Raw genomic sequence first — 25,078 nt, forward strand, 5'->3', positions numbered from 1 at the left:
TTTTTTTTTTTTTTTTTTTTTTTGAGACAGGATCTTGCTCCTTCAACCAGGCAGTAGTGCAGGGGCACAATCATGGGTCACTGCAGCCTTGACCTTCCAGGCTCAGGCATTCCTCCCACCTCAGCCTCCTGAGTAACTGGGACCACAGGCACACACCATCACACCCAGTTTGCTAATTTTTTGGTAGAGACTGAGTCTCACTATCTTGCCCAGGCTGGTCTCACTACTCCTAGGATCAAGCAATTCTCCTGCCTTGGCCTCCCAAAGTGCTGAAATTACAGGTGTGAGCTACTGCACCCAGCCCAATCTATTTCTTTTCTTTTCTTTTTTCTTTTTTGAGATGGAGTCTCACTCTGTCGCCAGGCTGGAGTGCATGGGTGTGATCTCTGCTCACTGCAACCTCTGCCTCCTGGGTTCAAGCGATTCTCCTGCCTCAGCCTCCCGAGTAGCTGGAACTACAGGCATGCACCACCACACCCAGCTAATTTTTGTATTTTTAGTAGAGACGGGGTTACACCATGTTGGCCAGGATGGTCTTGTTCTCTTGACCTCGTGATCCACCTGCCTCAGCCTCCCAAAGTGCTGGGATTACAGGCGTGAGCCACCTCTCCTGGCCAGCCCAATCTATTTCTTTTCTTTCTTTCTTTTTTTTTTTTTGAGATGGAGTCTTGCTCTGTGGCCCAGGCTGGAGTGCAATGGTGTGACCTCGGCTCGGCTCACTGCAACCTCCGCCTCCCGGGTTCAAGCAATTCCAGTTCTGCTGCCTCAGACTCCCGAGTAGCTGGGATTACAGGTGTCTGCCACCATGCCTGGCTAATTTTTGTATTTTTAGTAGAGATGGGGTTTCACCATCTTGGCCAGGCTGGTCTTGAACTCCTGACCTCATGATCCACCTGCCTCGGCCTCCCAAAGTGCTGGGATTACAGGTGTGAGCCACTGCGCCTGGCCTCCCAATTTATTTCTATAATCAGTTTTGCACCTGCCAGCATTTTAGTGACCAAGACATGTTAATCTAATTTTATTGGTTCATTGAATTTTTCGAACACAAAATATTCCTAAATATACACACATATGTAATATCAATTTTAAGGTATATTTCCTTATATATTACTGACCATTACAATTTCCCAATTTTAATTGATTGGCAATACCTACTATTAATCACTACTCACATGCAATAGTGGGAGGAAAAAAGAAGGGACATTCACAATAGCTACCATTAGGAAAAGGGACACCTCCAGGGAAGCACCATACTTGGCCATTGGTCCAGGAGATGTGTTGTGTCTTGCTGGACAAGGCTGTACAGGTAAATGATAGAAGCAGCCAATGACAGAACCAACAAAGTTCACAAGCCTTGTTTTTGTGTAACTCACTTCCTGGACAGTGAGTTCTTTGGTCCCTATGGTCTACCTGTTTGGAAGACTTCCCTTGTATAACAAGCATCCTTCAGGAATGCTCCAAAGACAAGCAATGAGTAGTGTTTCCTGTTGGGAACTGTGCAGTTTGAGCCATCCACTTCCTACGATTGCGGGAATCTTTTGTATGTCTGTCTGGGGTTGAGTCTTCCTGCAACACTGGCTTAAAAAAAATCTCAGGCCTCGGTTGGCCAGCACTATGTATTGTTTTTTCCTGGTGCTACAATTCCTAAAAAACCTGATGGCTTGAGCATTTCATTTAGGGGGAGTCACTGCTAAAAAACTCAACCCAGGAAGCTTGTCTTCTTTGAGAATTTCCAGGCCTAGTAAGGATTCAGACCAGGCATGCTTAGGGAGGTTCTTTTCTTTCTTTTTCTTTCTTTCTTTTTTTTTTTTAGAAATGGGGTTTTGCCATGTTGGTCTCGAACTAACTCCTGGCCTCAAGACATCCATGGGCCTCGGCCTCCCAAGGTGCCAGGATTACAGGTGTTTGCCACTGTGCCTGGCCCAGGGGGGTCCTTTCATCCATCCCAGTTCCTCTCCAGTTAAGGGCCTTAGCCCCAGGGTATGGATGGTGAATAATGGAGGTGGAGGTATCTCATGGGAGCCTTTCTCCCCTAATCCACTTTTGTGTTTATTTGTTTTGAGATGGGAGTGTCTCACTCTGTCACCCAGGCTGGAGTGCAGTGCCTGGATCTTGGCTCACTGCAACCTCCACCTCCTGGGTTCAAGTGATTCTCCTGTCTCAGCCTCCCGAGTAGCTGGGGATTACAGGCATGCACCACAATGCCTGGCTGATTTTTATATTTTTAGTAGAGACGGGGTTTCACCATGTTGGTTAGGCTGGTCTCGAACTCCTGACCTCAAGTGATCCGCCCGCCTCGGCTTCCCAAAATACCGCACCCAGCCTCTAATCCATTTTGGAAGGTTAGTCTTACATGGTTGTTGCATTCCACAACTACCGGTAGATTATCTTTAAAAGGGGAAGCAATTTCACATTTGTCCAGCAGAGGGAGCTCAGTGGGAGATACTTTGGAGAGACCCGAGGTTTGGGTTTTTCTTTTCTTTTTCTTTTTTTTTTTGAGATGGAGTTTCGCTCTTGCTTCCCAGGCTGGAATGCAGTGGCACAATCTCGGCTCACCGCAACCTCTGCCTCCCGGGTTCAAGCGATTCTCCTGCCTCAGCCTCCCCAGGAGCTGGGATTACAGGTGCTGCCACGCCCAGCTAATTTTGTATTTTTAGTAGAGACGGGGTTTCTCCATGTTAGTCAGGCTGGTCTCGAACTCCCAACCTCAGGTGATCCTCCCGCCTCAGCCTGCCAAAGTGCTGGGATTACAGGCGTGAGCCACCGCACCCGGCACCTAGTTTCTTTCATGTCTTGCTCAAATCTTGCCTTTTCGGTGAGACCTGCCTGACCTCCCTATTTAAGATCGCAATTGTGTCTTCTCTAGTCTCTATGAACTTCTTACCCATATAATTGTTATGTTTACTATTATATTTTTCATCTTTATTCTTTCTATAATTTAAGCTCCTTGAGGCCAGGGATCTTTGCCTGTTTTGTTCACTGTGCTTAGGATAGTACCTGGCATGGAGTAGGTGCTCGATTAGTAAATTATTGAATTAATGAATCAATACCCTTATTCCAACAGCTAAGATCTAGCCAGATGCGGTAGTTCACGCCTTTAATCCCACCACTTCGGGAGGCCAAAGCATGAGGATCACTTGATCTCAGGATTTTGAGACCATACTGGGCAACATAGCAAGACCACATCTCTACTTAAAAAAAAAAAAAAATAGCCGGGCCTCAGGAGGCTGAGGTGGGAGGATCGCTTGAGCTCAGGAGATCAAGGCTGCAGTGAGCTATTATCGTGCCATGCACTCCAGCCTGGGCAGCTGAGTGAGATCCTGTCTGAAAACCAAAACAAAGAAAATATCTTACAGTTTTCTTTCTCTTTTTTTGTTTGTTTGTTTTTTTAAAATTTTTTTTGCACACAAAACAATAAACATTTTCTAAAAGTACATACAAACAAAAAGATGCACATCAAACATATTAGGAAGGTTGCACATGGGAAAACGGGGAATAGAAATGGGGGGTGGGAATTAAAGAAAATAAATGAGAGAGGGACTTTGTATGGATCAATGATAATAACTCAATCCTCTATTTGACAAAGAAGAAGGAGAAGGAAGAGGAAGAAAAAGAAAGTGGGATAAAGGATCAGAAAGGGAGGAAATAGAAAAAATTAGAGTATGACTCCAGGGTAGACCTGTTTTGTTGTCGCTTGGTTGGTTGGTTGGTTTGTCAGTTGTATTTTTCATATGTTTCGCCATGTTGGCCAGGCTGGTCTTGAACTCCTAGCCTCAAGTGATCAACCCACCTCGGCCCCCCAGAGTACTGGGACTACAGGCGTGAGCCACCACGTCCAGCCCCCACATTGCTTCTGGCCTCTGTGGTAGACCTCCCAGACGGGGCGGCCGGGCAGAGGCGCTCCCCACATCCCAGACGGGGCAGCCGGGCAGAGGCGCTCCCAGACGGGGTGGCGGCCGGGCAGAGGCGCTCCCAGACGGGGTGGCGGCCGGGCAGAGGGGCTCCTCACTTCCCAGACGGGGTGGCGGCCAGGCAGAGGTGCTCCTCACTTCCCAGACGGGGTGGCGGCCGGGCAGAGGGGCTCCTCACTTCCCAGACGATGGGTGGCCGGGCAGAGGCGCTCCTCACTTCCCAGAAGCGGCGGTGGGGCAGAGGCGCTCCTCACTTCCCAGACGATGGGCGGCCAGGCAGAGACGTTCCTCACTTCCTAGACGGGGTGGCGGCTGGGCAGAGGCGCTCCTCACCTCCCAGACGGGGCGGCCGGGCAGAGGAGCTCCTCATAACCCAGACGATGGGTGGCCAGGGAGAGACGCTCCCCACCTCCCAGACGGGGCCGCGGCGGGGCAGAGGCTGCAATCCCAGCACTCTGGGAGGCCAAGGCAGGCGGCTGGGAGGTGGAGGCTGCAGCGAGCCAAGACCACGCCACCGCACTGCAGCCCGGGCAACACCGAACACCGATTGAGCGAGCCTCCGTCTGCAGTCCCAGCACCTCGGGAGGCCGAGGCGGGCAGACCACTGGAGGTCAGGAGCTGGAGACCAGCCTGGCCGACATGGCGAAACCGCGCCTCCAGCCAAAGGAGAAAAACCAGGGAGGGGTGGTGGCGCGCGCCGGCGATCCCAGGCAGCCCGCAGGGCAGGGCAGGAGAATCACGGGAGTCGGACGCAGGGAGTCTGCAGCGAGCCGAGTGTACTCCAGCCTGGGCAACAGAGGGAAGAAAAGAAAAAGGCAGGAAGGGAGGGAGGAAGGAAGGAAGGAAGGAAGGAAGGTTGGTTTCTCTTTTTTTTGAGATGGAGTCTCTGTCACCCAGGCTGGAGTGCAGTGGCACGATCTGACCTCACTGCAACCTCCGCCTCCCTGGTTCAAGCGATTCTTCTGTCTCAGCCTCGAGTAGCTGGGATTACAGGCACCCACCATCACGCCCAGCTAATTTTTGTATTTTTAGTAGAGACAGGGTTTCACCATGTTGGCCAGGCTGGTCTCGAACTTCTGACCTCAGGTGATCCACCCGCCTCGGCCTCCCAAAGTGCTGGGATTACAGGAGTGAGCCCCTGCGCCTGGTCAAGGGTTACTTCTTTTCTTCCCCCAAGAGTGTGACTTCCCAGAGCACTTCTGTTAGTTTGATTGCCTTACCAAGAACCATGTTTTCTTCTTACTTCTTAATCACTCATCGGTTTGGGCCTGGTGTTCCTCCTCTGTGATGTTCTGTGTGTCGGCAACTCACACAGAGGCAGAGCGTGAAGCGAGTGCTGGCCGTTCCATTTCCTTGCTATTGACTGGCTAGTAAGCGTCGTGTATCTTAGGCTGGGTTCACTAGAGCACAGCCTGAAACCGGGATGCTTGTGCAAGTGATTGATGGACAGACCGTTCTCCGGAGCAGGACATAAGGGAAGCGGGGGAAGCAGGGAAAGGGGAAGCAAGGATCTAATCTCATTTGGAGATCAGATGCAGCCTGAGCCCATGGGGAGTTCCAGAGCATGAAATACTCCCCTCATGGAGCAAGGGGACAAGCTTTTGCCCTCTTGGAGGAAGATAGTGCCAATTCTGATACGTTTATTTTCTTCTGTTTTTCTTTAAATTTTTTTTATTTTTTGATTTTTTTAAAGTTGGGGTCTTTCTCTATTGCCCAGGCTAGAGTGCAGTGGTGCAATCCTAGCTCACTGCAGCCTGGAACTCCTAGCCTCAAGCGATCCTCCCACTTTGGCCTCCCAAAGTGTTGGGACTACAGGCGTAAGCCACTGCGCCTGGTCCATTTTGCACTCCCACCAGCCAACTATGAGAATACCTATTTCCCACACAGCCTTGCCACAGAGTGTATGGTTGAGCCTTTGAATTTCTGCCAATGTGATTAATGAGAAATAGTCTCATAGTGTGGTTTTAACTTGCATTTCTCTTCTAAGTGAAGTTAAGCATATTTTCACATATGTAAAGGCCATTTGTAGCCCTTTTTTGTGTGAGTAAACCATCACCTAATGCCTTTTGCCCACTTTTCTAACAGGAAAGGATTATTTTAAAAAAACATGCTGCATTAATTAAAGGTACATGGTAATCTGCTATAACAAAGAGGCGCCAGAATCCAGTGGCTTAGGTAAGATAGATCCGAAAGAAGATCATTTATTTTTCATGTAGCAGTAAGAGGTGAGCAGCCCAGGGTTTTCAGAGTGACTCTGCCATCCTCAACATGTGGCTTCCATCTCTGTGGCTAAGGTGGCTATGCCAGGTGTTACCACTTCTCAATCAGCAGGAAGGAGAAAAATGAAGAGCAAGCAACTTTCTTCCTTCTAAGCATGGGATCTAGAAGTTGCACGACTCCCTACTGCTCACCTCCCATTGGCCAGAACTTAGTTTCATGGCCACAACTAGCTGCAAGGACGGCTATTAAATCCAGTCTTTGGCTGGGCCACTATGTATCCTACAAAAGCTTAAGGATGGGCTTTCCATTACTTTTTTTTTTTTTTGCGATGGAGTCTCACTCTGTCGCCCAGGCTGGAGTGTAATGGCATAATCATAGTTTACTGCAGTCTCGAACTCCTGAGCTCAAGTGGTCCTCCTGCCTTGGCCTCCCAAAGTGCTGGGATTACAGGCATGAGTCACCTCACCCAGCCAGTGCATCATTAAGTGACTTTCTCAAGGTCTCGCAGCCAGTTGATGGTGAAGACAGGATTCCTGTCCAGGAAGGAAACTTGAGTGAAGCAGGAATTGTTAGGGAGACAGGAGAGCCACAGGTGTTCTGGAAGCTCTCCTGGCTCCTCTCAGCATGCTCTGCTCCCTTGTCTCACCCCTACTCCCACCTGAAAGTTCCCCACCCACCCTGGCCTCATCATCTCAGCACTAATGTCTTCAGCTGAGACCACCTGAGAGGCAGGTACTGTGTCTCAGTGTCTGAGGTCCTGGTCCTGGATATGCCTGATTCTCCCTCCACGGAGAATCTCTGAATGGCTGGGTCAGGCCTCCCTCTTGTTTGGCACAGAGTTCTGGTCAGAGCATCATGTCCTGTTTGGTTTGGTTTGGTGTTCTTGAGGAGTTTATTTGGTCAGACCCAGGGTGAGAGGGCCCTTCACCTGTAAGATGTCGGGCCTCTTGGTGGTGACACGTGGCTTGTTGCTGGCCACAGAGGACCCAGTGAGGCAGCAGGAACTCAACCTTGGAGTCATGGAGCTGTGTGACTGCTGGCCGGTTGCACTTGCTGGCTGCAGTCTCCTCCACCTTCATGATCTGGATGAAGTGGGCCCAGGTGCGGTGCTGGGTGCCCGCGTCTTGGTCTGCAGAAAACGGGAGAGGGCAGGGTGACTGCAATCACTGGGATCTGGGCATTTGACAAACCTCATATCAAGTACCTGGCACATTCTGTCAGGCACAGCAATTGCCTGGGAGCCCCCACTTGGGATTAACTGGGCGACTGGGTGACCATGAGTGGTGTAGAACCTCCAAAGTCACTTTGAGGGGCACAACCACAGCCCCTCAAAGGTGACAAGATCTTCCTGTTTGTTCCTCTGTTTAAACCACTGCTGCAAGAAAAAGAGTCTTAAGTTTAAGTGTGACATGTCCTACTTTTGTTTTTTGTTTGTTTTATATATTTTATTTTTTGCTTTTTATTTTTATTTTTTGAGATGGAGTCTCACTCTGTCGCCCAGGCTGGAGTGCAATAGCATGCGATCTCGGCTCACTGCAACCTCCGCCTCCCAGGTTCAAGCTATTCTCCTGCCTCAGCATCCCGAGTAGCTGGTATTTCAGGTGCCCATCACCACACCCGGCTATTTTTTGTATTTTTTGTATTTTTTTATATTTTTTTAGACGAAGTCTTGCTCTGTTGCCCAGGCTGGAGTGCAGTGGCGCAATCTCGGCTCACTGCAAGCTCCACCTCCCGGGTTCACACCATTCTCCTGCCTCAGCCTCCTCAGTAGCTGGGATTACAGGCACCCGCCACCATGCCTGGCTAATTTTTTTGTATTTTTTAGTAGAGACGGGGTTTCACCGTGTTAGCCAGGATGGTCTCGATCTCCTGACCTCGTGATCCACCCGCCTCGGCCTCCCAAAGTACTGGGATTATAGGCGTGAGCCACCACACCCAGCCTATTTTTTGTATTTTTATTAGAGATGGGGTTTTGTCATGTTGGCCAGGCTGGTATCAAACTCCTGACCTCAGGTGATCTGCCCACTTCACCCTCCCAAAGTGCTGGCATAAGCCACCGCACCCGGCTTTGTTTTATTTTTGAGACGGGGTCTCTCTCCCTCTCACCCAGGCTGGAGTGCAGTGGTGCGATCATGGCTCACTGCAGCCTTCATGTCCTGGGTTCAAGTGGTCTTCACACCTCAGCCTCCCAAGTAGCTGGGACTACAGGCTCATGCCACCATGACCTGCTAATGTTTGTTTTTTTTTTTGTAAAGATGCAGTCTCGCTATGTTGCCCAGGCTGGTCTTGAACTCCTGGCCTCAAGTGATCCTCCTGCCTTGGCCTCCCAAAGTGCTGGGATTACAGGCATGAGCCACTGGGCATGGCCTGTTTTCCGTTTTTTTATGAGACAGAGTCTCACTATGTTGCCCAGGTTGGAGTGCAATGGCTATTCACAGGTGTGATCATAGCTCACTGCAGCCTCAAACACCTGGGCTCAAGCAGTCCTTCCATCTCAGCCTTCCGAGTAGCTGGGACTACAGGTGAGCACCACCACACCTGGCTCACTTCCTGTTTTTTGAGTGGGAGTTTCACTATCTGGCCCCACCTGCCTCTCTAGCTGGGTCTTGACTGTTCAGTACTATGCATGCTCCAGCTTTGCCACACCTCTCGCTGGCCCTCAACAAGCCTGCATTTCTACACTGCCATTCCTTCTGCCCCGAATGCCTTTCCTCCCCAGCACTGCATGGCAAACTCCTACACATCCTTCAAGGCCCATCTTGAATGCCACCTTCCCTGTGATGACTTCCCCTATTGCCCCAGACTTATTTCCTTGTCTTCATTGCTCCCATAGAACTTGGTGCACATCTACTCCAGTAGTCATTGCACAGAACAGTAATCATTTGTTTATGTGTTTGCAGTCACTGCTACAACATGGTGACCTCCTGGAGAACAGGGACGTGTGGTGTTTCCCTTTGTATTTGTCTTTTGTTCCCAGAACAGGTAAGTACATGGTGCCGGGTATAGGTAGGTACTTGCTCAATAAATGTGAATGAGTGAACGAGTGGTGGGGTTGATCTTAGCCTGAAAGAGGGAGCTCCCTACCTGCACTTTCCGGGAGCAATCTCTAGAGGGCAGTCTCACACCATGCTTGTCTTCTCTAGCCTCTGCCCAAGTTGCTTTTTTTCTACCATAGATAGCTCAGAGAGATATGGGTGGGTGGATGGATGGATAGAAGGATGGACAGATGGACGAATGAACAAACGGATGGATGGATGGGTGGATGAATAGATAGGGTGGGCATGGTTCACATGGGCTCTGGAGTTGACAAGCTCAGGGACCAGGGAATCTAACCAAGTCAACCTAGGCACTGGAGGGACTGCTGGCCCATCCCTTAGACACAATGGCTTAGGGGCTAGGGCTTATTATTGAAACCTGGAAAGAAGTTATTGTTTTCAAAATAAAAAAGACAGTTGCAAAATGGCATTGGATAAATATTGAAATAAATGGCTACAAAACAAAATCTCAACCAATTGCAACTCAACTCAGTTTGTATATATAGTTTATGTATAAACCACATTTCAGGCCGGGCACGGTGGCTCACGCCTGTAATCCCAGCACTTTGGGAGGGCGAGGCAAGTGGATCACCAGAGGTCAGGAGTTTGAGACCAGACTGACCAACATGGGGAAACCCCATCTCTAATAAAAATACAAAAATTAGCCAGGCGTGGTGGCTCATGCCTATAATCCCAGCTACTCAGAAGGCTGAGGCAGGAGAATTGCTTGAACCTGGGAGGCAGATGTTTCAGTGAGCCGAGATTGCACCATTGCACTCCAGCCTGGGCGACAAGGGCGAAACTCCATCTCAAAAAAAAAAAAAATTCTGTGGTATATGAGTGCATTTTAGTATTTTTGACATGATGTGGGCACTCCTTTAAGTGTCAAGGGCCCTTGACTTCTTGGAAAGGGCCTGCAAGGAGCAAGCAGAATGGAACCCAAGACTCCCCACCAGAGGGCTCAGGACTCTGCTCATTATAAGTCCCCATGCTGAGTCTGAGGCTGCAGGTCCAGTCCCTCTTCCTGCTGAGGGCTCTGGAGCCAACCCCGCGAAGATAACATTCAGTAACACAGGCTGCCCTCAACCACAGTCTTTCCTAATCTCAAGGTAAGATGGGAGAGGGGTGGTGGTATTTCGTTTACTTAAGCTCCTATATGGGGGAGATACTGAATAGGAAGAGGCTGTGTCTCCTGGGACTGCTGGCTCGGGGGTGGAATGGACGGGAGACAAGAACAGAACCAAGTGTCGTGTACGCATGCCTGTAGTCCCGGCTACACAGGAGGCTGAGGTGGGAGGATCACTTAAGCCCGGGAGATTGAGACTGCAGTGAGCCGAGATTGCATCACTGTACTGCAGCCTAGGTGACAGAATGAGAGCCTGTCTCCAGAAAAAAAAAAAAGTCAAGATTCAAGGGCATCTGATGTCAAACCTAGTGCTCTTAATCACTACATCATAATCATACCCTCTTTCAGAGTGACCTGCCCAATTTCACAAAGCTGTTAATCAGGTGGCAGGGAAGAACACGTATTGAGTGCTTACAATCAGCGTGTGTCAGGCGCTGCTCTAAATGCTCTACCCATTTTAACTCATCTAGCTGAAGCAGGGACTATAATTGTCAATGCCATTTTACAAATGGGGAAACCAAAGCCAAGAGCGGTTGAGTGACTTGTCTAAAGTTGCCACCAGACAGTCTAGTTCCAGAGTCTGGGCTCTTCACCATGATGACCTTCTAGCCTGTCCACTTTATGGAGGGACAAGGTTTGGGGCTGTCAAAACTCAGGGTCAAAAATGACAGGACAGGCCAGGCGCGGTGGCTCACACCTGTAATCCCAGCACTTTGGGAGGCTGGGGCGGGCGGATAATGAGGTCAGGAGATCGAGACCATCCTGGCTAACACGGTGAAACCCCGTCTCTACTAAAAATACAAAAAAAAAAAAAAATTAGCCAGGCAAGGTGGCGGGCGCCTGTAGTCCCAGCTACTCGGGAGGCTGAGGCAGGAGAATGGCGTGAACCCCAGGGAGCAGAGCCTGCAGTGAGCCGAAATCGCACCACTGCACTCCAGCCTGGGCGACAGTGAGACTCCGTCTCAAAAAAAAAAAAAAAAAAAAAAAATGACAGGACAAATGGAATAGAGGATGGGCAGGAGGGATGCAGGGGTGTATGAGGTATGTGAAAGAGGTGGAACATGAAGGAGAACCCAACCACAGATGTTCACAGATGTTCTCTGCTGTTTCCTCAGTAGGAACTCAATGCTGAGTTCCTATCAAAACTACTGACAGCATATCTCCCCAAATATCATTTCCTTAAAAGGCATTTTGTCAGTGTCTTTTTTTCTTTTTTTAAGAAATGGCGTCTTACTCCGTTTCCCAGGCTGGAGTGCAGTGGTGTGATCTCTCGGCTCACTGCAACCTCAGCCTCCCAGGTTCAAGCAATTCTCCTGCCTCAGCTTCCTGAGTAGCTGAGATTACAAGCACTTGCCACCACACCCAGTGAATTAATTGTATTTTTAATAGAGCTGGGGTTTCACCATGTTGGCCAGGCTGGCCTCGAACTCCTGACCTCAAGTGATCTGCCTGCCTTGGCCTCCCAAAGTGCTGGGATTACAGGCCATGCTCAGCCTGTCAAAGTGTCTTACTTAGCAAATACAGCTGCTTTGCAAACAGGGGTTCCTTTTTCCCTTGTGACTAGGGCCACTGTTCTGCCAGAATGGCTATCCAGTCCTCCAGATAGGGTTAGGAGCCACTTTGTTGAGAAGGATATGAGCAAGATGGCTGTGCAGGGGGAATGACTGGTGTGGACTTCATCAGAGATTGAATTAAGTGATGGAAAGGGAACGTTCCATGGTTCTGGTCCCTAATATAAATCTATTCAGGGTCTTTGGCATCAGAACTAGGTTTCCTGACTCAAAGGGAAGTCATAAGGACAGGTTTACAGAGGTAGAATGATCCCATTTGGAGAAAGGAGAACTAGAAAGAAACACAGAGCATCTGTAATTAAGTGCAAGAGCTCGGACGCTGGACTGCCTGAATTCAAATCCCAACTCGGTAGGCAGGGCATGGCGGCTCACACCTGTAATCCCAGCACTTTGGGAGGCTGAGGCTGGCAGATCGCTTGAGCCCAGGAGTTCAAGACCAGCCTGGGCAACATGGTGAAACCTCGTCTCTACAAAAAATACAAAAATTCTGGCAGGGCGCAGTGGCTCACGTCTGTAATCCCAGCATTTTGGGAGGCCGAGGTGGGTGAGACCAGCCTGGCCAACATAGTGAAACCCCGACTCTGTCTCAAAAAAAAAACAACAACCAAAAAACACAAAAATTCACAGGCCATGGTGGTGCACACCTGTAGTCTCAGCCACTCAGGAGGCTGAGTTGGAAGATTGCTTTAGCCCAGAAAGTAGAGGCTGCAGTGAGCTGAGATCATGCCACTGCACTCCAGCCTGGGCAACAAAGCAGGACTCTGTCAAAAAAAAAAAAAAATCCCAACTCTGTATGACTGTGCGTGATTTACTCAGCCTCTTTCCGTGACCCATCTGTGAAATGGGTTTATTAATACCTTTGTTAATTATCAGATATTAACGATTAATGTTTTGCTGTGGGGGTTAAAATAATCAAATACGAAGTGCTTAACACAGTGCTTACCATATAAGCACTCAATGCCTACTTTTTTTTTTTTTGAGATGGAGTTTTGCTCTGCTCTTGTTGCCCAGGCTGGAGTGCAGTGAGTGGTGCGATCTTGGCTCACTGCAACCTCCGCCTCCTGGGTTCAAGCGATTCTCCTGCCTCAGCCTCCTGAGTAGCTGGAATTACAGGTGCGCACCACCACACCTAGCTAATTTTGTATTGTTATTAGAGACGGGGTTTCACCAGGTTGGCCAGACTGGTCTCGAACTCTTGACCTCAGGTGATCCACCCATCTCGGCCTCCCAAAGTGCTGGGATTACAGGCATGAGCCACCGCACCTGGCCCAATACCTACTATTTTATCCAAATTAAAAGGAGATGTTACACTTAAAATTTTGTTAAGAAGCTAGATCTCACGTTGTGTTCTTACCACAATAAAAACAAAGTTATGACAGATAAGTAGGTAGTCAGCAGAAAAAAAAAAAAAGAAAAAATAAAACAAAGTTAACTCAGAAAAAAATAAAAGGAGATTATATACAGCAGATGTGGAACACAACAAAAATAATCCTGTTGTTAACTATGTGTTAACAGGGACTGAAGCTGGCTACAGGAAGAATGTCCCAGAAACAAAGAGTGGGAAGCCCTGAGCAAATTGTAAAAGCTCATTCTCAGTTTCTTCCCAAGAGAAGTTTTCATCTCAGGGGTGGTCATTTCTGGAGGCAGGGGCCTGCAGGAGACACCTTGGTAACAGGCAGGTCTGTTTGGCTTCCTGAATCCATGACAGTTGATAAACAAGGCCCCTTCAGATGCTCTGTTGGGCATTGCCTGGAGTGTGTAACCAGGAAATGGAGTGCCTGCATTTCCAAGATCATTTATAGCTGTTTCCTGTACCCGAGTAAATTTTTTATTTCAAAGGTGCCTCCTGGCCCGACCCAAATTTTGGCTTAACATTAGCAGTTGCTTCTCTTTGGCTGAGCAGATGAACTGCAAAAACTCCCAGAGTGGAAGAGGGAAGGAGGGCGGGGTTGGGTGAGGCGGCAGGGATGGGTTCCGGAAGATGAGAGGTGGGCCTGGTTCGTCACCAGGGCCTCTCTGGTAAACTGGAAGGCCAGGCAGGCTACTGGCAAAGAAAGAGTTACTGACCATCAGCTGAAGGGATGGCAAGCAGTGAGGGAGGCTGTGGCCCAGCAATTCTTATCTTCAGGAAAGTTTAAGAGTCATTGTCACTTGCAGGGAATTTCCTGGACTATGAATTTTATTGCAGAGAGGACAGAATGGCTGAGTGGGAGGAAATTAGCCTCAGGCTCCACACCCACCGCTCCCATTCCCCCACAGCTGGGTTTGCTGTTTCTCCAAACAATTTAGTGTTAACAACATAAACCCTGGTCCAGCCTGGCCTCCTGCAGCTGTGCGGCCTTCAAGTCTTTATCCTTGCTAAGCCTTGGCTCCCTCATCTATAAATGGGTTTAATAACAGCACTTGCTTATAATAAATGCCAAATATATGTTGGGTTTGAATAACGATGAGGAAAGCTGGGGCCAGAGATTTGCACTGAGGAGAATGAACAGAAATCTGTCCCTGTTCTTCTTCTTCTAATTTTGTTTTTTTTTAGACGAGTCTGCTCTGTAGCCCAGGCTGGAGTGCAGTGGTGCAATCTCGGTTCACTGTAACCTCCACTTCCCTGGTTCAAGTGATTCTCGTGCCTCAGCCTCCCAAGTAGCTGGGATTACAGGCACCCACGACCATGCCCAGCTAATTTTTGTATTTTTAGTAGAAACGGGATTTCACCATGTTGGTCAGGCTGGTCTCAATCCCTTGACCTCAGGTGATCTGCCCGCCTCGGCCTCCCAAAGTGCTGGGATTACAGGCATGAGCCACCACGCCCAGTCTGTCCCTGTTCTTGGGAGCTGATTAGAGGAACAAGACAGGCATGCATCAAAATAAATGCACTTGGTTGCCTCATCCAATCAATGGTGCAAAAGCACCGATCTTGAAAACAATTTCTAGTTACACCTTATAGCATATTTTGGGTTCTTGTTTGTTTGTTTTGGAGATGGAGTCTTGCTCTGTCGCCCAGGCTGGAGTGCCTTGGCGTGATCTTGGCTCACTGCAAACTCCACCTCATGGTTCAAACAATTCTCCTGCCTCAGCCTCCTCAGTAGCTGGGACTACAGGTGCCCGCTGCCTCCCTTGGCTAATTTTTTCTATTTTAGTAGAGATGGGGTTTCACCCTGTTGCCCAGGCTGGTCTTGAACTCCTGAGCTCAGGCAATCCGACTGCCTCAGCCTCCCAAAGTGCTAGGATTACAGGCATGAGCCACTGTGCCCGGCCCCTTGTAGTACATTTTGTCTTCCCAGTCTATTTTGAGATGTTATTCAAGTAAATGTGTGTCCCCAGGGCTCCAGCAGGCTCACAGCAGGAAGCAGCAGTCAGGAAGTACAAGGTGGCAAGCAGGACACTGGGTCAGAACATGTTCTGGACCCACTGGCAGGTGAGGTTTGCTGAATTCTACACAACAGCAGCTACCACGTCCCTCTGTGTTCTGGAGCCAGGGAAGGCTTCCAGACAGAGGAGGCTTCTCCCTGTAATTTGAGGGAGATTATTGGCTCAGGCAAAGGTGAGAGGGTTTAAAGAGGAGAAAAAGAGAAGAACCGAGCAGCCTCAAGCTGGAGAAAGCCCTGGGGACCTTGTAGAGATCCTCTTCTGGGGACAAAGACCATGAGGGGTCATAGGTGGCAGAGCAGAGCACAACATCCCAGGGAACAGATGTTGAAGATGGATTAGACCCTGACAACGGATGTGAAATATTGACCCAGCGAAAAGTGCCTGGTGTTTGCACAGGCCAAATCGGTGCAGCAGCTTCCATGGGAGGAGGGGCCGGAAAGTACCCAGGTCCGGAGGTCACTCTTCTCCACACCCCCACACACTCTCCCAGGGGCCACAAGTCAGTCTCCAGCTCAGGGAGGATTTAAAGGAGGATGTCTGTGTTGGAAATCAAGGCAGGCATTCACGGGCATGCACACACACATGCACACATAGTCTTTTTTCTTTCCTTGAAGGCTCACCTAGTTCTGTTTGTGTTTAAAAAAAAAAAAAAAAGAGAACACTCACCTAGGCCAGGCATGGTGGCTTGCACCTGTAATTCCAGCACTATGGGAAGCCAAGGCAGGAGGATCACTTGAGGCCAGTTCAAGCCCAGCTTGGGCCACATAGCAAGACCCTGTCTCTACAAAAATTTTTTAAAAAAAATTAGCCAAGTGTCATGGCATGTGCCTGCAGTCCCAGCTACTCAGGAGGCTGAGGGAGGACTGCATGAGCCCAGGAGGTTGAGGCTGCAGTGAGCCATGATCACACCACTCCTGCCTGGGTGAGATAGAGTGAGATACCGTCTCAAAACCCAAAAAAACTCACAAGCTCACCTATATATAGAAACAACTAGATGTACTGGGTCGTAGTGGTATATGCCTGCAGTTCCCAGCTACTCCAAGGCTGAGGTGGGAGGATCACTTGAACCCAGGAAGTGAAGGTTGCAGTGAAATATCGTGTCACTGCACTCTAGCCTGGGTGACGGAGCGAGACCCTGACTCAAAACAATGTTTTTAAAAATGGATGGAAATGCTAATAATTGTGTTTGGTTGATGTAACTATACTTAAGTTTTGTACTTCATGCATTTCAAGTGTTCTTTAATGAGAATAAATTTTTTTAAAGAGAGAAAAAAGCTTATCTGCCTGTCAACATTAAGTTCCTAAAATCAAAGGTTTTTTTCCAGTCCTGCCCTACTAGTATCTGACACTATTGAACTCATTTTCTGAAACTATTTTCTTGCTTGGCTTTCAGGCTGCCCATTTTCTCCTGGTTTTTCTTCCCTTCATGGATGGCTTCTGGTCCCCTGCCTGACTCCTAAAGTTAGCATTATTCAGGGTCTGTCCTCAGCCTGCCCTATCTTTTCTCTCCAGATTTGCTCATCCACTCTCTTGGTTTCAGCTATGCCACTCATGTCAGGAATAACCTGCAGCTCCAACCCAGCTCTTTGCTGAAACATTTATCCCATTGCCTACTGAGTATCCCTACAAGACCCTCAAATTCAGTTAAAACTTGAACTTCGCTCCCTGAAGGCTGCTGTTTCTTCTGTGTGTTCTATCTTGATTGGCTGGGTCAGAATCCTAGTAATCATTTATCTGCCCCTACCTTTCTGTAGTGGGTTGAGTGGTGCCCTCCCACCCAAAAAGTGATGTCCACACATGCCACCAAGCCTGGATTTTCTTTTTTTGTAGATAGGGGTCTTGCCACGTTGCACAGGCTTATCATACCCTTTATATAGTGAAGAAGTAATGCCTTATATGACAAAAGGTGATTAAGTTAAGGATCTTGAAGAAAAGACTTATCCTGGATTAGCCAACTGGGCCCTAAATCCAATGACATATGTCCTTATAAGAGGGCACACAGAGCACACACATTGAGGAGAGGCGGCGGCATAGGGAGGAGGCACTGTGGCCATGGAAGCAGGTTTTGGAGTGATGCCACAAGTCAAGGGACACCAACAACCACTGAAAGAATGGACTGTCCCCTACAGCCTCGGGAGCCTTGTCTCTCACTATGCCCCACTAGAACACTATACCCTCACCTCACACGTGGTTGCAATTCCCTCATCTCAACATGCTCTTTGAGATAATTATAGATTCACATGCGGTTTAAGAAATATGGCCGAGTGCAGTGCTGGGAGACTTGCAACCTGGGATTCTGAGCCACTCCTATATCCTCATAACACAATCCTTCCCCACCCTTACCCTACCCCTTGTTAGCAAATAAGCTTGTCAATGTGGCTCAACTAGGTTATGGTGTCTTTCAGGACAGAAACTGATTTCTTTTTAGGTTCTAGTATTTTTGCTTACAAGTCCTTTGCATTCTGGTACTGCTTCTCCTTCTGCCTTTGCAGAGAACCTCAGAATAATTCCCCGTGTCTGTCTGCCATCTCTGTCTCTCTGCCTCTTCCAAAGCACACTTGTCTAACATCCTTAACTTGGGCTTTCAAAACACCTTTAACACTGAGGTCCCACAGCTGCCAAGTCCTTAATTTGCAGGACGACTTCCCTTATCTTTTAAGAGTCCTTAGGGCTGCCGGTTAGCTCAGTTGGTCAGAGTGTAGTGCTGTGAGTATCTTTACATTGCTTTTCTGGGTGGTTTTCTCCTTTCCCCACCTGACTGGGAGAGCCCTGAAACCGAAGACTTTTTCCCCCAGCAGTTTCCGAGCTCCCTGAGGGCAGAAACTTCATTAATCTTGTAGATCCCTCAGGGGAAGAACTTTTTACTTTTTAAATCCTGGTCTGATGCTAGCTCTGCACACTGTGGGTGCTCAATAAATGTTGATTGACTGAGTAAACAATGATCGTAGTCCCCTGGAGTGTCATATTTCTCCTTTCCACAGGGAGAAAGTAATAACATTAGGCAGAGCAGGCTGGATCTCTTAATGTGATTACCTGGGATTTGTGGGCCAGTGACTCTGTCCCCCAACTTTATTGGGTACATCCATCTCCACAGAATAGATATTACCAAACAGAGACCACTAATGCTGTTGGCCAAATGGTGGGCTATCACTAATTCCCTTGACCCTATTAATCTTGATTCTATCGCACTGAAGCTGCTGCCTCCAGTCCAAGATAGCGGGAGAACACAGCACAGTTGTGGCAGTGATTGTACTGATATCAGTGTAATCTATCCAAGTTCAACAGTGTTTAACTTGCTCTGTTTGTGTTTGAGACATCCTTCATGTCTCCAATGATAATTTGAGATCTAATTCACAATGCATAAAATGCATCCATTTAAAGTATATAACTCGGCCGGGTGCGGTGGCTCAGGACTGTAATCCCAGCACTTTGGGAGGCTGAGGCAGTGGGGGATCACTCGAGGTGAGGAGTTCGAGACCAGCCTGGCCAACATGGTGAAACCCGTCTCTACTATAATACAAAAACTAGCTGGTTGTGGTGGCACATGCCTATAATCCCAGCTACTTGGGAGGCTGAGGCAGAAGAATCACTTCAGCTCGGGAGGTGGAGGTTGCAGTGAGCCCAGATCACACCATAGCACTCTGGTCTGGGTAACAGAGTGAGACTTTGTTTCAAAAAAACAGTATGTAACTTGATGGTTTTTAGTATATTTGGTCGTGTAACCATCTCCACAATCAAGTTTAGAACATCTTCTTTATCTTCCCAAAAGAAACTCCATACCTATTGGCAGTCACTCTCCATTTCCCCCCAACCCCCAGCCCTAGGAAACCAATCTATTTTGTTACTACAAATTTGCCTATTCTGGACATTTCAAATAAATGGAATCATACAATAATGTGGTCTTTTGTGACTGGCTTTTTTCACCTGGCATAATTTCAAGGCTCAGCCATATTGCAACATATATGACTACTTCCTGTTTATTGACAAATAATATCCCATTGTATGAATATATTTTATTTATCCATTCATCAGCTGATAGACATTTGGGTTGTTTCCACTTTTAGCAAGTTATTTCTGCATGTTTCAGCTTATTCATCCATAAAAATGAGTTAATAGCTGCCTCGTCTTGGAGGATTATGAGAGGCACACAGGGAATATGTAAAATACACTCTAAACTATAAAGCGATACACGAATGTAAAGATATTTTATTACTTTAATTTTTTTTTAGAGATAGGGTCTCAACTCTGTGGCCCAAGCTGGAGTGCAATGGTGCAATCATGGCTCACTGCAGCCTCAACCTCCTGGGCTCAAGGGATCCTCTTGCCTCAGCCTCCCCTGTAGCTGAGGCTACAGGTGCATGCCACCATACTGGCTTATTTTATTGTTTTTGGAGAGACGAGGTCTTGCTATGTTTACCAGGCTGGTCTCCAACTCCTGGCCTCAAACAATACCAGCACAGGGTATTATAGGTATGAGCCATCACACTGGCCTAAAGACTTTTTTTTTTTTTTTTTTTTGAGGTGGAGTCTCACTTTATCATCCAGACTGGAGTACTGTGGCGCGATCGCAGTTCACTGCAACCTCAACCTCAGCCTCCCAAGTACCTGGGATTACAAGAATGCCCCACCACACCCAGCTAATTTTGTGTTTTGTTTTGTTTTGTTTTGTTTTTTTGAGACAGTCTCGCTGTGTCGCCCAGGCTGGATTGCAGTGGCACGATCTTGGCTCACCGCAACCTCTGCCTCCTGGGTTCAAGTGATTCTCCTGCCTCAGCCTCCTGAGTAGCCCAGACTACAGGCACCCACCACCACGCCTGGCTAATTTTTGTATTTTTTGTTTTTAGTAGAGACGGGGTTTCACCATATTGGCCAGGCTGGTCTCAAACTCCTGACCTTATGATCCACCCGCCTCGGCCTCCCAAAGAGTTGAGATTACAGGCGTGAGCCACCACTCCTGACTAATTTTTCATATTTTTAGTAGAGATGGGGTTTCACCATGTTGGCCAGGCTGGTCTTGAACTCCTGACCTCAGGTGATCTGCCTACCTCGGCCTCATAAAGGGATGGGATTACAGATGTGAGCCACCATGCCTGGCCCTAAAGACTCTTTTTTTTTGAGATGGAGTCTTGCTCTGTCACCCAGGCTGGAGTGCAGTGGTGTGATCTTAGCTCACTGTAACCTCCACCTCCCGGGTTCAAGCGATTCTCCTGCCTCAGCCTCCCGAGTAGCTGGGATTACAGGAGCCCGCCACCATGCCCGGCTAGTTTTTGAATTTTTAGTAGAGATGGGGTTTCACCACGTTGGCCAGGCTGGTCTTGAACTCCTGATCTTGTGATATGCCTGCCTCAGCCTCCCAAAGTGCTGGGATTACGGGCATGAGCCACTGCACTCGGCTAAGACTTTTTTTTTTTTTTTTTTTTTGAGACAGAGTCTCACTCTGTCTCCCAGGGTGGAGTGCAGTGGTGCCATCTTGGCTCACTGCAAGCTCCGCCTCCCGGGTTCACGCCATTCTCCTGCCTCAGCCTCCCGAGTAGCTGGGACTACAGGCGCCCGCCACCAAGCCCCGCTAATTTTTTGCATTTTTAATAGAGACGGGGTTTCACCATGTTAGCCAGGATGGTCTCGATCTCCTGACCTCATGATCCGCCTGCCTCGGCCTCCTAAAGGGCTGGGATTACAGGTGTGAGCAACCTTGCCCGACTAAAACTTTTTAATATTTATATGAGAGCAGCTAAGGAAAGCATTGGGGCCAGTGTAACTTCACTGAGCTTATGGCCTATTGTTGGTTAACTCAGGGCAATCAGATGAATATCTCTTTGGATCTCGTCTCTATGTAGAGTCCATTTTGCTTTTTTTCCCAGGTAATGGACTGCATCCACATTTCATCCACATGTGTTCCTAGGAGACCAGGTTAGAGTATGCTTACCTCAGTGTAAGCCACTGCCACCGTAAAAAATCAAATCACAGGAGAATGATATTTGAACATCAAGGCAGTCACATTTCATCCCAATTTTTAGCAAGACCAGGGAAAAGAGCTGAAGCTATAGGTGTTAAGGCCTAGGTTTACCAAATATCTTGCCAACTCTCCTTTTTTTTTTTTTTTTTTTGAGACAGTCTTGCTCTGTCGCTCAGGCTGGAGTGCAGTGGCACGATCTTAGCTCACTGCAACCTCTGCCTCCCGGGTTCAAGCAATTCTCTGCCTCAGCCTCCCGAGTAGCTGGGATTACAGGCGCATGCCACCACACCTGGCTAATTTTTTGTATTTTTAGTAGAGATGGGGTTTCACCATGTTGGCCAGGCTAGTCTTGAACTCCTGACCTCCTGATCCACCCACCTCGGCCTCACAAAGTGCTGGGATTACAGGCGTGAGCCACCGTGCCCGGCCTCCTTTTTTTAAGTTAGCTTTCTTTCACACTCACATGTGCCAGGGTGACTTTCTTCTCCCTTCACTGCCCATCCAGTAAGCATGCTAAGGTAATGCAAAAACATTTTAATATTAGACCAAGAGAAAAGAAATTAGGAAGGAAAACCTGTTGCCATAACAAGTACAAAGATTCAAAAATTCAACTCAGATATATACTATTTGCTCCCATAACTTCCTATTTTTTGAAGGTATTTTACAGCTATATAATGTGTGGGTGTGAGGGGGATGGAGGAAGGCCAGGGTGGGCAGTGGGTTATATAAGAACTACTGTTGGCTGGGCGCAGTGGCTCATGCCTGTAATCCCAGCACTTTGGGAGGCCGAGGTGGGTGGATCTCGAGGTCAGGAGATCGAGACCATCCTGGCTAACATGGTGAAACCCCGTCTCTACTAAAAATACATAAAATTAGCCAGGAGTGGTGGCGGGCGCCTGTAGTCCCAGCTACTCGGGAGGCTGAGGCAGGAGAATGGTGTGAACGCAGGAGGCGGTGCTTGCAGTGAGCGCCTACTGCACTCTAGCCTGGCTGACAGAGCGAAACTCTGTCTCAAAAAAAAAAAAAAGAACTATTGTTTACTACTAGTGGCTGCCTGGAGCATAATTTCCCCCTTCAAAGCCTTGGTAAGAGCAGCTGGAGATAATGAACAGTGATTAAAGATGCTTTGTTTTACACCCAGCAAAAAGGGTCATTAACACCTCAACTGTTTTTTTTACCAAGCCCTGTGGAAGGGCTCCTGTTGCTGTTGACAATCATGGTAACCCTCGGGGTAGCAGGGGCAAAGGGGTGGGTAATTCACCAGAAAATGGTATTCACTGATTTGGATTATGTGCACCACTGTTCCTCTCCATTCATGTGCTTAATTAAGAGCTGACTAGTACAAAATAAATGAAACTGCAATTCCTCACTGGAACTATCTGGGGAGCAACAGAAATTCTGCAGGGAGGGTATATGCCAGAAAAACTCCTTTATTACCATCTCCCTATTTACATTTCTATTCTAGGGTTAGTGTTCATGTCAGGTCTTATTCTTAAGGCAGCTGGAGAAGTAGTGTAAGTTTCATCTTCATTTTATCAAGGATGAAATCAAAGCAAGGAGCTGTGACTAGGACAGTACAGTTAGTCTAGGGCATAACTCCCAACTACATTAGGGAAAACCCAGTAGGAACGCAGAGCTATAGTTGGCTCAACCCTTATTCATGACATCGTGTTTCACATCATTCAAAAGTTTTTGTAGAAGTCTCTGTAGTGACCAGCTGATACTGCCTGGGAGTTATTTCCATTTGTTCAGTCCCTGAGGGGAGAGAAAATGGAATCATTATTTTCTTATAGTTCGATTAGGCAAATTTGGATAGAGGGCATTGAACTTAGTTCACAAAGGGTGCCAAAATCCACACTGCTCCTTTTAAAAAAAATGCATGGAAAGTTACAGCAAGAAGTCAGGGCCTCGGGCCGGGCACGGTGGCTCACGCTTGTAATCCCAGCACTTTGGAGGGCTGAAGTGGACGGATCACATGAGGCCAGGAGTTCGAGACCAGCCTGGCCAACATAGTGAAACCCTATCTCTACTAAAAATACAAAAATTAGCTGGGCATTATGGCACACACCTTTAATCCCAGCTACTTGGGAGGCTAAGGCATGAGAATTGCTTGAACCTGGGAGGCAGAGGCTGTAGTGAGCCAACTGCGCCACTGCACGTCAGCCTGGGTGACAGAGCGAGACTCTGTTTCAAAAAAAAAAAAAAAAGCCAGGGCCTCAGATTTCACAAACTAATGTTTCATCACCTCCTTCCCCACCTCAAGATAACTGCCAGGACACTCTTTTTTGTTTAATACTTAAGACAGGTGAAGAGAAATCATTGGTGGGGTCTGCCCTTCCCATAGTCCTTTTGATCACAATTTTCCCGTGAGCTTCAAAATAAAAGACCATAAACTGAAGGTTTATTTTAAATTACCTAAGTCCCTGAAATAGAAGAGTAATTTATTTTTAGTATTAAAGAGATTAACAAGTTGTCTCATTATTCTGACATCCATATTCAAAACTCACCTACTCGGAAAACTGCAAACCCATAGTTGCTAACAATCCCTATTTAACCATTAAGAAAGGATTTACAACAATAAAAGCTATGTACATAGGAAATATCAGAGAATAGGAAGTGCTAACTAGAGGTACCCAGAAAAGCTTTCTGTGACTGAAACAATACTTCCTGTCTAAGGTTCAGGAGTAAGATACTTCTTTGGGGGCTGAGAAATTAACATGAGAAACTTTTGGTATCCAAATTGGATTGCTGAGCTCTTTGCCATGGCATTTTTGGCTAGTCTAAAGCAATCATTTGGAGAAAGCAACACCGAGGATGAGGAGGAAGGAATTCTCAACCTCGGACCAATCTCTGGCCCCAGGGTTAGGACTGAGAACAAATACACTCAAGGGCTGACTTTGAATGGCAGTGGGACAACTTGGAAAACTAATCACTTAGTATCAAGTCAGGCCTGTTGTGAATACCCAGGTTGGCTCCATCCCAGGGCCCTTGTACTGGGACCCTCAGAAGAATGACAGGTGAGAGGATGATACAGCTAGAGTTATGTGACTTAAAGGTAGCAACCCACAAGGATGGCAGCAGAAGCCCTTAACAGTGACCTTCAGATCAGTGACATAACTCCACTGTTAGTGGCAGCAGGGCTGAGTAAATCCCTAATAATTTCAGGTTAGGCAGGATCTTGACTCATATAACTCATGGTAGAAGCTATAGGTTCTATTCTATAAAATCTCTGTATACATCCAAGAGGTTAGGACACTCATAGAGAGTGGCAGAACACATGGTCTTCAAAGATCTGCTTCTCTGTAGCTGGGAAGATCTTGTCACAAACTGGACAATTCAAACAAAGGGCCTGCATCTGCTGTTGCTCCCAGGTGTGATCACAAATATCATCTGATTTGCAGATAGGGCATTTCTTGATGGAGAGCTGGGAGGAAGAGCAAAGAGGTCAGTACAAATGTAAGCTATATGTGGCACAGATGTGGCCATCCTGTCTTCCACTGTATCCTCGGTGCCTAGCATAATGACTGGCACATGGTTAGGCACTCAAGAAATAGTGAATGAATGAAGAGAATGCACATTTGGAGATGCTTACCAGGCTTCGTCTAACCCCAGAATTGAAAGGGCCTAATATTGCTGAAGTAGCCAACATTGCTTCTAGCCTTGAAGGGGCACTGACAGAACTTGTTTGGCTAGCTGTCTGGTTCAGATCTCCTCCCTACTTACGCTACCAAAAACTCAAAGGTATAGATCCTAAGCAAAATGCTGATGGATGAACTGTGCTTTCGTCTCCCTTCCACAAGAGGCTGGCTCAGCCTTGGGCCCAGAACAAACTGATCCAGCTGACTTCTGGAGTTATCAAAATGAACCTGTCTCCCTATGGTTCTCCCATG

At 47.7% G+C, this 25,078-nt stretch overlaps 1 protein-coding gene and 1 non-coding gene across 10 annotated transcripts in view; both read right to left on the bottom strand.

The window, feature by feature from the left end:
- Positions 1-7,412: 7,412 nt before the first annotated feature.
- Positions 7,413-7,540, bottom strand: LOC116476028 (small nucleolar RNA SNORA68). Its single transcript, XR_004250100.1, has one exon. It is a non-coding gene; the product is annotated as a small nucleolar RNA SNORA68 (small nucleolar RNA).
- A 15,163-nt stretch (positions 7,541-22,703) lies between these two features.
- The window catches only part of CALCOCO2 (calcium binding and coiled-coil domain 2), a 34,617-nt gene continuing 32,242 nt past the window's right edge, over positions 22,704-25,078 (bottom strand). For 3 of the 9 annotated variants that reach the window (XM_058446105.1, XM_058446108.1, XM_058446103.1), the window contains one exon: positions 24,381-24,612. In XM_058446105.1, coding sequence (XP_058302088.1) covers positions 24,445-24,612 — 168 coding nt within the window. In that variant the 3' untranslated portion in view covers positions 24,381-24,444. Of the gene's footprint in view, positions 24,613-25,078 lie in introns of all 9 variants that reach the window. The other 6 variants (XR_009215424.1, XM_058446104.1, XM_032163332.2 and 3 more) reach the window with 3 other exon arrangements.

Source organism: Hylobates moloch, unplaced genomic scaffold (assembly GCF_009828535.3).
Source record: "Hylobates moloch isolate HMO894 unplaced genomic scaffold, HMol_V3 SCAFFOLD_10, whole genome shotgun sequence".
Lineage (NCBI taxonomy): Eukaryota > Metazoa > Chordata > Mammalia > Primates > Hylobatidae > Hylobates > Hylobates moloch.